The following is a 13,256-nucleotide window of genomic DNA, read 5'->3' on the forward strand; positions in this document are numbered from 1 at the left end:
AGAATAGCAGGGGTTAGTTAGTATGGCCTATAAGAGCAGCGTGGCCGTGGAATGAATCAGACCCTTTCTCACTGACTGCACATAGGTGATGGATGGTACACTAGAATTAATCTCAGCCACTGGCAACCTCTAGGGGCTGCATCTCAATCCATCATTTTTTGCTCATCATGCCACCTCGGTTTTGGCCCACCCATATGCAAATCCATCTTAACCCTGCTCAAATGGGAGCGAACAGGACACGGTACAACGCAAACATTTACAATGCATGCTTTTACAACGCAGTTTTTACATCAAATCATACATTACAACGTATGATTTTACAATGCATGCTATCACAACTCATTTTTAGAAACTACATTTACAACGCACTCCTTTACAACGCATAATACTTTTAGGGCAACAGTAGGCTAAGTGTTGTAAAGGTAGTGCTTTGTAATGGATATTCCCCATGGGAGCAGTCCAGTCTGAACTGACAAGCCAGTTCATCCCTGAACTGAAACACAAGCAACGCAGGATCGGTTTTACCCTAATTAAGGCTCATCAGCCAGGTGTAGGTTGGTTCCAGTGGCGCAGTGAGCACAGGACCCACAGCTGGGCAAACTTGTCGCACTTAGGGCATCAACTTCAACAACAATGTGATGGATGGAATGCTTGAATTAATTTCAGTCACTGGCAATCACTCCGGCCCCATCCCAGACCATCATTTTTACGCTTACCATGCCACCTCAGTTAGACCCAGCCATATGAAATTCTTCAATCTTCAAACCCCACTCTAATGAAAGCAGTACAGTCTGAAGTGCCAGGTCAGTTTTTCCCTGAACTGGAATACAAACAACCCAGGACAGGTGTTGCCTCTATTAGGGATCATCAGCCACGTATATCTTGGTTCGAGTAGAAGAGTGAGCCAAGGACCCACGTACCTGTTACACTTGGGGCGACACACTAAAGTATTAAAAACAAGTGATGGATAGAATTCTTGAATTAATACCAGCCACTGGTAATTACTCAGGGCTGCATCCCACTCCATCATTATTTTGTGCACCATGCCACCTCAGTTTGTACCTAGCCACCAGTCTACTGGGCTTGAGACCATGATGGCCATGGAGTTCTTCGACCCTTCGTATCATGATGTGCAAAGAACTATAAAGTAGGTTATTTCACAGAGATAAAAATGATTGTTTCCATATGTTGTAGATCACAGTACATTTGTCACATGATTGCCCACCTTGTCATATATCCAATTCCTTCATTAGCTCTCACTGGAGGTTGCTGTTGCAGCACGCCTTCCTTTGGTTTTTGAAGCTGTTCAATGACCGGGGTTACTCCTAAAACCAGCAAAGCACACCGATGGATGACCGAGTTACACACAGAGGTGTAAAGATCTTGACAATCTGCAACATCAATACTGTCTCTTCGCTCCTCCTGGAGTGGTACAGGTGTTTCACTATCTCTTGTCCCCAATCCAGTTCCAGTGATAGACACAATGTTCATTCGATCTCGGTCCCAGCTGCGAGCTACTTCACGTGCTGATAGGAAACATTGAAAGATTTCTGTAATATGCAACACAAAAACAAGATCTTAAACAATGCTGTATTAAAAACAGAGAGATTCACTTCACCGACATGTCTTGACAATGTTGAAGAAGAGTAGGAAAGACTTGATTTTGTAAAAGATAATGTACAACCATCATCTTATTAACTGAAAAACGATTTATATAATGGATGCTTTGAAATATGTAGTTTATGATTCAGTATCCACACAAAACAGCAACACACTTTTGTTTTCAGAATACTTACTCCATGGTCACTGTAAAAAAGTAGTTAATATTTTGCTTTCAGGTTTGGGGTCGGGATTTGTCTCTCTTCAGTTCCTACATAATACCGACTAGTTACACTTCAGGTAACAATGTTAATTTATAGAGGTTTTGACAAATTCAGCACATTTCCTGAATCCTCTTCAGAAATAATGAACAATGAAATTGACAGAATTATGTTACCCTGTGAGCATCTGTTCTTGGCATGCAGTGCTGTAGATTCACATACTCTTGCCATCTAGTGTTGGGTCCGGATGTGTGGAAGTTGATTTTCTTTGATGACGACTGTTGAGTCATGAGGTCAAGTGACTCCTCCTCTTGGTGATAATGCTCATGGGCATCAACTCCACTGTTAGATTGTTTTCTTGCAGGCGGGGGAGAATGGGGTGTAACTAAGCATCAGTAAAGAGATGTCTGTGCACATGAAAAGGTCAAAAGAACTGCAACTGCCAAAGGTGTCCAGACAGGAGGGTGGGCACATGTGACATACCATGAAACCGGTCCCAGGATGCTTGTTTCCGGTCCAGGGAGGACCTGGCCTGGCAGTACGGTCTGGACTGTTCCCATGGGGCACAGGGTCAAGACTGATTTGCATATGGTTAAGTCCAAACTGGGGTGACATAGTGGGCAAAAGAACGATGGATTTAACCCTGATCTTTTGACTGTGGGAGAATGTTTGCCTGGTCAGTATTCCGTTCATCATTTGTTTGCTGTAACACTTTTCGTTCTAAGTGGGATGGGTATGCCCAAACGTGGTCCCTTGCTCACTGTGTCCCCGGATTCAAGCTAGCCTAGCTGAGGTCCCAGGATGCTTGCTTCCGGTCCAGGGAGGACCTGGCCTGGCAGTTCGGTCTGGACTGTTCCCATGGAGCACAGGGTCAAGACTGGTTTGCATACGGCTGGGTCCAAACTGGGGTGGCGTAGTAGGCAAAAGAACAATGGATTTAACCCAGATCTTTTGACTGGGGGAAATGTTTGCATTATCAGCATTCCGGCCATCATTTGTTTGCTGTAACACATGTGGATCTACAGCACTGCATGCCAAGAGCAGATGCTTACAGGGTAAGTAATATAATCCGTTGGAGGCATGTGTGGCTGTAGATACACAAGCTTTGCATAAACTGTAAAGCACCCATAAGTTTGGTGAGAAAAATATTGAGATTCTATGTGGATGCAGGTGAAGCTCTGGGTGGAATTACTCTTAAGGCCTTCCATAATAACTTAGGCAGTTTAAACAAAGATAAGTGTTGCCTGTTTTGGAGACAGGCGGCCACTGCAGCTAGAAATAAACATACTGAAGTGAAGGCAAGGCTGGAAAGCGGTAACTGGAGTTGAGAGCAAACACCGTTTTGCATTGTTGCATTAAATGGATCAATGTGATTATTATGGCAGTGAAACACAAATCTTTTCCACTTAGCTGCATAGCATGCTTTAGTCGTAGGCCTACAGGCTTCTTTGAGAATGGTCATACATTCAGGTAACCAACTTCTATGACCTCAGCATCCAAATCGCAAGGTTGAGTTCCTTTGGATTTGGAGGTCTGATTTCTCCATGGTTCTGAGTGAGAAGGTCCGGGCTGAGTTGAAGTTTCTCATGGTTAACTACGAACAGTTTGAGTAGTGTCATTAACCAGGGTTGATAAGCTCAAGTGGGAGCTACTAGAATGAGGGTGAGATGCTTGCCTGAGCTTCCGAACCAGAAAAAGAGAGAGAGAGGTGGAAAAGTGTAGGCAAATTAGCCCTGACCAGTTCATCTATACAGCATTGCCTTTGGACAGCCAGCATGGGAACGTAGAAGTGAAGTTTGGGCATTCTACATTGTCTGCGGTTGCAAACAGGTCTATCTCTGGAAACCCCAACTTGTATGGAAGGAGGACTTGGGATAGAATTACCACTCGTGGACTTTTTGCTACATCCTGCTGAGGTGTTCGGCTAATAGATGGATGTTTTGATGTATTGCCCAACACCAAATGGTCTGAGAGAAGCGTGATAACTGCATAGATTCTGCCCTCTATGCCCTGCCCCCTTTTTTTGTACATAGTACATGGCTGTCATTTTGTCCTTCTTGACTAAGACAACTTTTTTATCAGGTAAGGTAGGAATGCTTTCAATGCTAGGTGCACAGCTTGAAGCTCAAGGAAGTGGATATGGAGATTCTGGTGTATGGTGTCCCAGAGACCCTGAACTGTGAGATCCTGTAGGTGAGCAGTCAATCCTGTGAGGGATGCGCCCGCTATCAGAAAGATTTGTGGAACAGGATCGAGGGACGGTCACCCTTTTCACACGTCTTGTGTGTTCCACCACTGCAGGGTGTGATGAGTGCGGCTGTCTATAAACACTAGATCTTTTGACACTGTGACTGATACCAAGAGCATGCTAGACATTCCTGCAGCGGACACATGTGTAATCATGTATGTGGCGATGCATGAGTCCAACTGGTCTGACTGTTAGTTGTAGATTGGTTTGAAAGTGTGGTAGCAATATTTGGAAATGTTGAATCCTTACTGCATTGGGATAGGCTAAACCCACCTGTGTGTTGAGAATAGCACCCAGATACGGCCGAACCTGTAAAGGTTGAAGGTGGGATTTTTATGGTAAAACCTAGTTGATGCAGCAGGTCTATCATTACCGGAGTGTGTTGGTGGCAAAGAGGAAATTGACGTTTTATCTGTGTAGATGTGATGCTACCACTGCGAAGCATTTGGTGAAAACTCAGGGTGCAGTAGCCACCCTGAATGGAAGAACTTTGAAATGATAATGTTTGTCAGCTATGACAAACCGGAGGTATTTGTGATGTGTGGATGGATTGGGATGAGCAAGTAGGTGTCCTTTATGTCTAGTGCTGAGAAAGCCGCTTTGCTGGAGAAGTGGGATCACATATTGGAGGATGACCTCAGATCTAACCGCTTGGTTGCGGCGCAAATTCCTCCGCTGTGCTGGGACATTCCAATCTTGGGCGTGGCTCGGACAGCCCCCGGCTGTCGTTCGCACATGCCCACCGTAACTCAAGACGGCCGGGGGCCGTCATGAGCACGGAAGAAGCTAAGAAGGGCCATAGTGAGACGTCCTTTTTGGGGATGAGAAAGTACAGGGAATATACCACAGACCCCTGATGTTGAAGAGTGCCGGGTTCTATAGCTCCTTTGAGCAAGAGAGTGTTTGACGTCCCAGAGAGAGTTTGTGATTGCAAGGTGGAATGTTTGGAGGTGTGGTAATGAGTTCCAGACAAAACCATGATTGATAATGTCCAAGACCCACTGATTCGATGTTACGGATCGCCAGGAGGGGGAGAAACTGTTTTATCGACCCCCATCAGGTGTTAAATGATCAGGGTAAAGGAAAAGTGAGTCACTGCTTTGTGGTGGGTGGGTAGGGCACCCCGTGAGTAAGCACCTCTGTCACAACCTTTGGATTTGTTAACCCTGTACCTTCCCTAGTAATAGCCCTGTGATGTGACTTTGCAGGCAACATGATGAAGGAGAGTCATCTGAAAAAGCAGATTTTGAGCCTGCCCTATATGAAGAGCGGCAAAAGGAGCCACGAGAAGTGGGTGTTTGGAGGAAACCTATGGATTTAGCAACCTCTGTCTCCTTCTTCATCTTCTCTAACTCTTGGCCAACGTGTGGACTAAACAGGTGTTCCTTGTCATTTAAAAGTGTTTGCTTTACTGCTGGCTTGAAGCCAGAAATACACAGCACAGCATGTCTCTCTGATAACACACTGGTATTGATACACCGGCAGCAATATCCGCGGAGTCCAGGGCACACCTGATGGAGTTATTGGAAATGAGTTTGCCCTCCGCTACAAGTTCCAGCCATTTTTTCCTATGTTCTTCTGGGAGGTACTGGAGGAGTTCCTCCATTTCATCCCAGTGGGTGCGATCATACCTGGCTACCAGAGCTTGTGTGTGCAAACCGCCAGTGATTGTTGGACTGCGCTGCTACTTGTTTTCCTGAAGCGCCAATTAGTTTAGACTTATCAGAAAAGTGGAGAGTCAGATGTGGTTTGTGAATTAGCCCTCTTACAGGCATTGGACACAACTAATGAATCAGGGGAATTCGCCATTGGAAGTAAATAGGACAGGATGGTGCGGCTTTGTATTTTTTGTTGACCCTGGGAGCAATAATGCGAGCTCGCGCAGGGTCTTTAAAGAAAGTTATTTTATTTATTTAAATTTATAATGCGCAGCAGCTACCCAAAAAGGGTTTCCCGGTGCAGATATCATCTGTGTGACACATATTGCGTTTTAACATATGGAGGTATTGGGTAGCCATATGAGTACTGGATAGGGTTTCAAAGAGGGAATCTTGCTCTACAGGCTCTTTATGGAGCAGAACCTGGAGGTATGCTGCAGCCCTACTGAAAAGTTCCTGATATGAGGTGGTGCCATCAGGAGGCGATGGTTTAGTAAGATACAGGTCTGGATTTGTGTCCCCCTGGGGTTCAACGTCAAAATCTGGTATGGGATCTGGGGGCTGTGGTGCACCATAAGAAACATCAGCCACACGCCCCCCCCGACCCCATGCTCACCAGTGAAGGAATGTGGTGACCCCTGGGGAGCGATATCTAGGGGATCATCCTGAGAATGAGGTGGAGAGGGTGAAGGTGGGGAAATGAAGGGTGGGGTAGAGAAGCAGGTGTTGGAGGTTACAAGGGAATAGTAGCCTGGCCTGCCTTTCTCTTTTAAACAGCAAAAACACACAATTACTCATTCAATATTCAAGAAGGGTAAGAAACCAGTTTATTGTAACCACCCTTAGACAGCATTACTCAGTGTCTATCATTTTATGCTTTTTTTCAAATTTTCAAAAAATCATAACAGAATAAAGGACTATGTATTGGAATATTTACAAGACTAAATACACTTTGTACATACATCAAAAAACAAACATTATTTACACACTAAAAAACGTTTCTGCATCAAACATTACAAAAAATTATAATTACATCACAATTTATTCCACCCAAGGGGTGGAATAAATTGTCAACTTCACGACACTAGGACCGGCTGGTCCAGTATTTAAGCGTTTACAAGCTATTAAGTTGCTTATACCCCCTTGGAAATCATTTTTCTTCATGTATTTTATTGTAATATTTGTTGGTTGTGATGTAATTATAATTTTTTGTAATGTGTAATTGTGGTGTGGGCACTGTGTGTTTTTGCAATTTAAATATAAGGTCTAGCCCCCACTACGTGTTTATGGACCCATCCCCTTTTTTGTTCTCAATTTCTCTTTTAAACAGGCACCGGCAAGTCTATTGCTTCGCCAAACGAATGTTGGTGCTTTGATGGAAGTGGCACCAACACCTCAATTTTGGCGAAGATGCAGCCAGCCTGACACTGCATATGTAGTTGTCAAAGGCGTAGATCAAGCTGTTCCTACATTGTCTGGAGGATTGGCTCACCCGGAGTACCTGGAGACAATTTCAAAGCTGGTCTCAAAATTTCCGATGCCGAGATGGTCTTCAGTTTCGGAGCGGAAGATGAAGAGGGTCGACTTGGTAAAGAAGCTGATGGCTTTGGCAGTGCTTTCAGTGGCGAGCCGGAGGGAGGGGCATCCGCAACAGATGTTCGGTGCCAACCATTGCCTGCTGGCAGTGGTGGCCCGATAGTCTTATGTTTGGTCGGAAATTAATGCTTTTTATGTGGCTGGACGGTGATGTCAGTACTCACAGTACGCTGACCCAGTGGAAAGCCCTGCATCTGGAGGTCAATCTATAAGCCGGAGTTGAAGCCAGAGTATTTTATGGAAAAGGCCTCCTCCTCTGCAGCAGAAGCATCATGGAGTTCATCCTCCTGCTCGACAACCTTTTGCTCAAAGATGTTGGGTGTATCATCTCTACGTTGCATCTCCATGCGATGTACCCTTCGGTCCATAAAGTTTTCTTTGACCAAAATGATCGGCAGGCCTTGCAGTCTTCTTCCCTGTGATCGAGAGGCAAGCACAGGTTGCAGACCTGGTGTAAGTTGGTCTATGGGTACTTAGCATGGCAACTCGGGCAGAAACAGAATGGCGTCTGTTCCATAAGCAGGGCATTCTAAGGTGAGGTCAAAGAGATAGAAAGATAGCCTGGAAAGGCAAGCCTTGAAGGGTTGTTATTCGAGCGCGTTGATTCAATGGGTGATAGTTTTCCAGTTTTCAAAACGCAACGATAGGAGTGGGTTTGGTAACAATACCGACAAGAGTAAGGGTGAATTACGAACCAAAAGGAGTCCGAAATGGTATAGAATCGGAGCACAGCAATACACGTTCAAACAGACAGCGGAAAGAAAACAATCTAACAATGGAGTCGATGCACAGTGCATTATCACCAAGAGGAGGAGTCACTTTGCCTTGTGACTCGAAGGACTTCTTCGAAGAAAAACAACTTGTACACGTCCAGACGCAACACTAAATGGCAGGAGTATGCAAAACATGTGTATCTACAGCCACACATGCCTAGAACACAAACTTACTCACAATTCTAGTTGACTATAGGGATCCCATTGCAGGAAAAGATGGAATAGCTCTGCTGTTAAAAATCAATAAAATTCTCTACCCTAGTTGTTTTTTATACGAGTCAATCTAAATGGCAGCAATAACTGAGTGTCTACGAGCTATTTTTTGAAGAGCAGTATCTTCCTCTTCTTTTTTCTTCTGATGTACTATCAGAAGTACTCCCAGTAAGGGTATTGTCAGAGGGGGTATCTAAGGAATTTGCATCCTCACTGACATTCCCTCTATCCTCTGGGGTTTCTTCAATTGCCATGGCTCTATCATGCACAGCAGGCAGGATCTGTAAATGAGCCTAGTTAGGTTTAGACCCCATGGCAAGGTTCCATGATTTGCAGAGATTCTTAAGTTCGACAACCTAAGTTTCCTATTAGGAGCCTGGTTGAGCACCTGGCTATTACCCTCTGTCACAGCAGTTGGACCTTTTAAGAAAATGTAAAAATTCGAAACACTTTTAAGGCCTAACTAATATTCTTCTTGGTTTTTTAATACAACAGGACTGGGGGACTTAACCAAGGTCATTACCGTTCAAATTAGAAATTTGGAAAAAAGAAATCGAAAAATATTTTTCAAAAAGTCAAGTCTGGATTCCTCTGTTGAATCACAACACCGAGAGAGCGTTACAGTAAATGGAAAGTCTGGTATCCCACCCCTGCCACCAATCTAAGAAGCTGGCTCTTCATTTAGTGGTCCAAAAACCAGGTACTCTGTATAAAGAGTCCAAGCAAATCCCACTTGATTTGCAGAGGCACTGATGATAACCCTCTCTGATGATAGCTCTCTTTTGTGGTAGTGTGAGCGAGCAGTTAGGCATATCAGAGGGTATTGCACTGGCATGGAGGACCGGATTAGCAGGAACCCAGTGCACTCCAGTAAAGGTTGCATCATTCACCAGGCAAAAAGTGGGGGGGGACTACTGCAACAAAAATCCAGTTTCCTACAAAGGGTTAAGGAGCTCTGAGTGTTGAAAGAGGTGTCTCGCCATCTTAGAAGTGGGCAGAATGGTGCATCCTGGAATAGCAGGATGCCACACTTTCCAGGAAGTGGTCATCAGAAGGGAAAGAACCTGGTAGCCCATTGGCTACCAACCGCATCCTACTCTGAGAACATTTTTTGAAGCTAAACGGAGCACTCCGGGCACCCAGATTTCAGATCTCGACCGACTCGAAAGAAAGAGTGCCCTGCTGCACCAAAGAACCAGCAAAGAGAGGCTGCACCGACAAGGACTGCACCTGCTGTATATGGCAGAAAGGGAGTGTGACTGCTGTGCCCTGCTCAAGGAGAACCGGTCTCCAGAGCCCGGTCAAGCCACTAAAACTCCAAGGGCCTGCCCAGTGGCCTCATGTTCTCAGCTCAGGGACACAGCAGCTGAAGATGCCTGCTGGGGCAAGTTCGTAGCCCAAAGTCTATAAGCTGCTACTCCCGCCACCATGCAGCACCGAGGACCAAGACCAGACACACAGAGTTGCACCTGAGTTTGCCGAGCCCTGGAGTGCTGTCACAGAGTTGATGGAACCCTCAGATGGAAAGTTATCTACCCAGGAAGGATTGGCCTGTGACGGCGACACTAGGCGACTGGTAGTCCAGTGCTGATTAGACTTCAGCCAGACCGGAGAGGACTTTGTGGGATGTCGACCCTGCAACCAGGACACGCTCATCACCTTCATGGACTGAGGAATCCCTGCAGAAAGACCCCTGCGGGCCTCATCACAACCATAGCATCCTTGGAGCATCCCCAGCATCGTTCATCCCTTGCATCAGGACCACTCCATAGGCATCAATTGCAAGGTGAATAGAGGTCCTGGAACTGGTGAATGACTGCGTCTCCTGTCAAGGTAACTGTTCTCGAGGACCTTGCTAGTCCCCCCGACTAGCTCCTTGCCAGATTTGGTTGCCTTAATTACTTCTAACCGACAGTATTGACACCTACCCAGGTTTCCTTTTTAAATGTTTACAATTCTCCGGTTTGTTGATATTGCCAAGGCTAGTTCGCGGTTGAATAAAATTGCATTGATTTATTATTGCATTTGAAGTCTAAGTGTCCGGAACCCTCTGGTTGATCCTTTCCATTCTAGTGTCTAAAATCTTGTTTAAAAAAACAATCTTTACTTTATAAAATGGAGTCAGATTTCTTGAGTGGTATGTCGATTTCCTTCAATTGTTTTGGTACTATTTAAATGCTTAACACTTGTTATTCTATGTAAACCGTGTTGCTCAGTGCCACAGCTACCCAGGATTGAGCTCAGGGTTTGACAGATGAAATCCAAGGATCCTAAAGGGGTTTGTAAGTGTACTACCACGCCATTTAACACACCATATTTCCTCACATTGGTGCTAGCGGAGGGATCCAAAACTTATGCTTAGCAATACCATACAGTTGTTGGAAATTTACACCTCTGAGAATCCGCAAAGGTAGACACCTAGAAAAGATGTCCTTGTGTTTCCCAAGTAGTTGCCAAGTTCCACAGTCTTCAGAGACATTGTTTCCAAAGAGTTGCTGTAATTTTAAAGGAGTTTTAAAAATTGTGACAAAGTTTCAAAAAGTTTGAAAGAATTCAAAAAGTTTATGAAAAGTTCCTAGGAGTCATTGTGAGCAAGGGGAACATTGAGCTTGACATGGGCAATCTGTCCACCTTTAAAAGGAAGGATCTGACTGAGTTGCGCAAGGACAGAAGGATCACTGTGGGAAACAAGGCAAGGAGAGAAGATCTGGTGAAGGTTCTCAAGGCTTGGGAGAAAGCCCACAGAGCTCCACCAGCACTGGAAAAGGAGCTACCTCAAAGTAGTGGTGAAGAAGAAAGAGGAAGAGGATTCCCTCCACCCCAACACCGGGCACGCACTACAGCAAGCAGAATGAGGAGCTTACACAGCAGCAGGAGATGACTTCAAGAAGGAGTGGTTGCCCTGGAGCTGGAGGAGGAGGGAGCACTGGCCCTGGAATAAAGATGGCTGGACCTTCAGGAATGAAGAGTCACACAGTGCATGATGCCCAAAAATGAAAGGTGGCAGCAACAGAAACATGAGGTATCCCACAGGGGAGTACAAGTCAGATTGCCCAAAGGAATTGTCCCTGGCTATGTACCAGTGGATGACATAGACAAGTAGCTGGCCTCATATGAGAGAGCTCTCAAGATGAGGAAGGTGGGATGACAACACTGGGCAACACTACTATGGGAGTTAGTGCCAGTAGTTGGTAGGGACAGACAACTTACACTTGAGAATGAGGTAACAGAATCCTGCCCACATATAAAGGCAGTACTTTTCAAGTTGTTTGGTCTCACACCTGGGAAGTACAGACACAAGCTTAGTACTTCACACAAGGGGGCAAGACACACCTGGGTTGACTTTGGAGATACATGCGTAAAGGCACTTAATGGTTGGATAAAAGGTAACCAGGTAAGTACCTATGAAGGGCTGTACAATTTGATGGTAAAGTACATCCTTACAAATATCCCTTGAGAAAAGTTATACCAACATCTAGTAGATGCAAAGCTAACTATTCAAAGAGAGATGGGCAAGATAACTGAAGAGTATGGGTCAGGACAAGAGTACCCAAGAAAACTCAGGGTGTGATCCCAAGAATGGGGGGGGGGTTAGGCCCACAGAAGGCATAGGAGGTGGGTGGTAAGTTACCTAAGAGGTTCCCTCAGAACCCCAGAATCCTGAAAAGGGGGTCAATAACCAGGCCACCTCTAGCAAGCAGAGTAGTGGGGGCCCAGGGCTAATTAGACTCTTGGAGAAGAGGTGGTGCTTTGACTGCCAGCAGTTACGGAACCACAAAGGGGATGCAGTGTGTCAAGAGTAAGGTTGTTACCGGGGTGGATATGTAGACTTTCTGGAAGACACCTCAGATGATGAGGTCCTAGTCAGGTCTAGATAGTAAGCTGGTGATTCTGGAGAGTGGGAGTAGGCACTTCCATCACCTCACTTAGAATGGGATCCCAACCAGTGTCCTGAAAGATACAGGTGCCAGTCACACCATAGTGGTGGACAAGGTAGTGTCATTAGGCTAGAATTTGTAAGGAGAGTTAGGGTAACTCTACACCTTAGAGGTAGGTGGTTCCCTTAGCTGGCAAAGGGTGGTAGTCAGTCCTACCCTACCCCTTGCTTGTATCCTAAGCAATGACATCTAAAAGGTTGGTCCGAGCCCAGAGGGGGCATCAGCCTAGGGTGCTGCCAGTCCCAAGGATCCTGGAGGTTCTGTCCCTAAAGATAGGAGACGTAGACCCCAGAAAATAGGTAAAGAAGGGAAAGGTAGGCCCTTCTTACTTAAAGACCCATGGAGCCAGCAGCAACCTAACCAGCAGGGGTGGGCCCCAATATTAACTCTGGTGAGGTCCCTCCTGACCTCCAAGAAGTCCTGGAGAGTCGGGCACCTGCTCAGAATCAGCATGTACCCCCTAAACTGGCAAAAGAAAGGTGAAAGGAGGATGTCTGCAGCATGAATTGGTAGCTTACCCCATTCTGAAAATTTGGAGAGGACCCAAAAACCCACAGTAGCCCCTAAGATAGTCCATCCACCAGCCAGTGGGCAGCTCAGGGCGTGTTTCTGGGCAATGTCAGTAGCCTCTGTTGGGTGCTTGCCTTTGTGGCAGCGCTGTATTTGGCATGGGGGTCAGCCCGCATGATGGGAAGCAAGTTAAGCCCCCAAACTCGGTTAGTCATGGTGGTGTTATTCAAGTGTTGGGTGACCTCTTTGGGTCAGCCAGGTGTTGCCATAGCTAACGTAGGGCTAGGTGAGGTGCGTACCTCACAAACCCGGGTGGAGAAAAGGTTGGGAGAGACACAGGCCTGGCCAAGATCCAATTTATGTTGGGACCTGTCATGGTGCGGTAGGTCAGCTTCCAAGTGGGAATGACCCTGGTGGAAGATTGTAAGGCAAAGTAGGCTCTGCAATAGTCACCAGTTTCATTAAATCATTCCTTGCTGAATAGTCAAGGAGACTTACCA

General features: G+C 45.8%; 1 protein-coding gene across 6 annotated transcripts in view; it reads right to left on the reverse strand.

Moving 5' to 3' along the window:
• The window catches only part of HERC1 (HECT and RLD domain containing E3 ubiquitin protein ligase family member 1), a 2,088,313-nt gene that overhangs the window by 1,788,644 nt on the left and 286,413 nt on the right, over positions 1-13,256 (reverse strand). For 5 of the 6 annotated variants that reach the window (XM_078685199.1, XM_078685195.1, XM_078685197.1 and 2 more), the window contains exon 23: positions 1,226-1,550. In XM_078685199.1, the coding sequence (XP_078541325.1) occupies positions 1,226-1,550 (325 nt within the window). The remainder of the gene's footprint in view (positions 1-1,225; positions 1,551-13,256) is intronic. The other variant, XM_078685198.1, reaches the window with a different exon arrangement.

Source organism: Lissotriton helveticus, chromosome 3_2, assembly GCF_964261635.1.
Source record: "Lissotriton helveticus chromosome 3_2, aLisHel1.1, whole genome shotgun sequence".
NCBI lineage: Eukaryota > Metazoa > Chordata > Amphibia > Caudata > Salamandridae > Lissotriton > Lissotriton helveticus.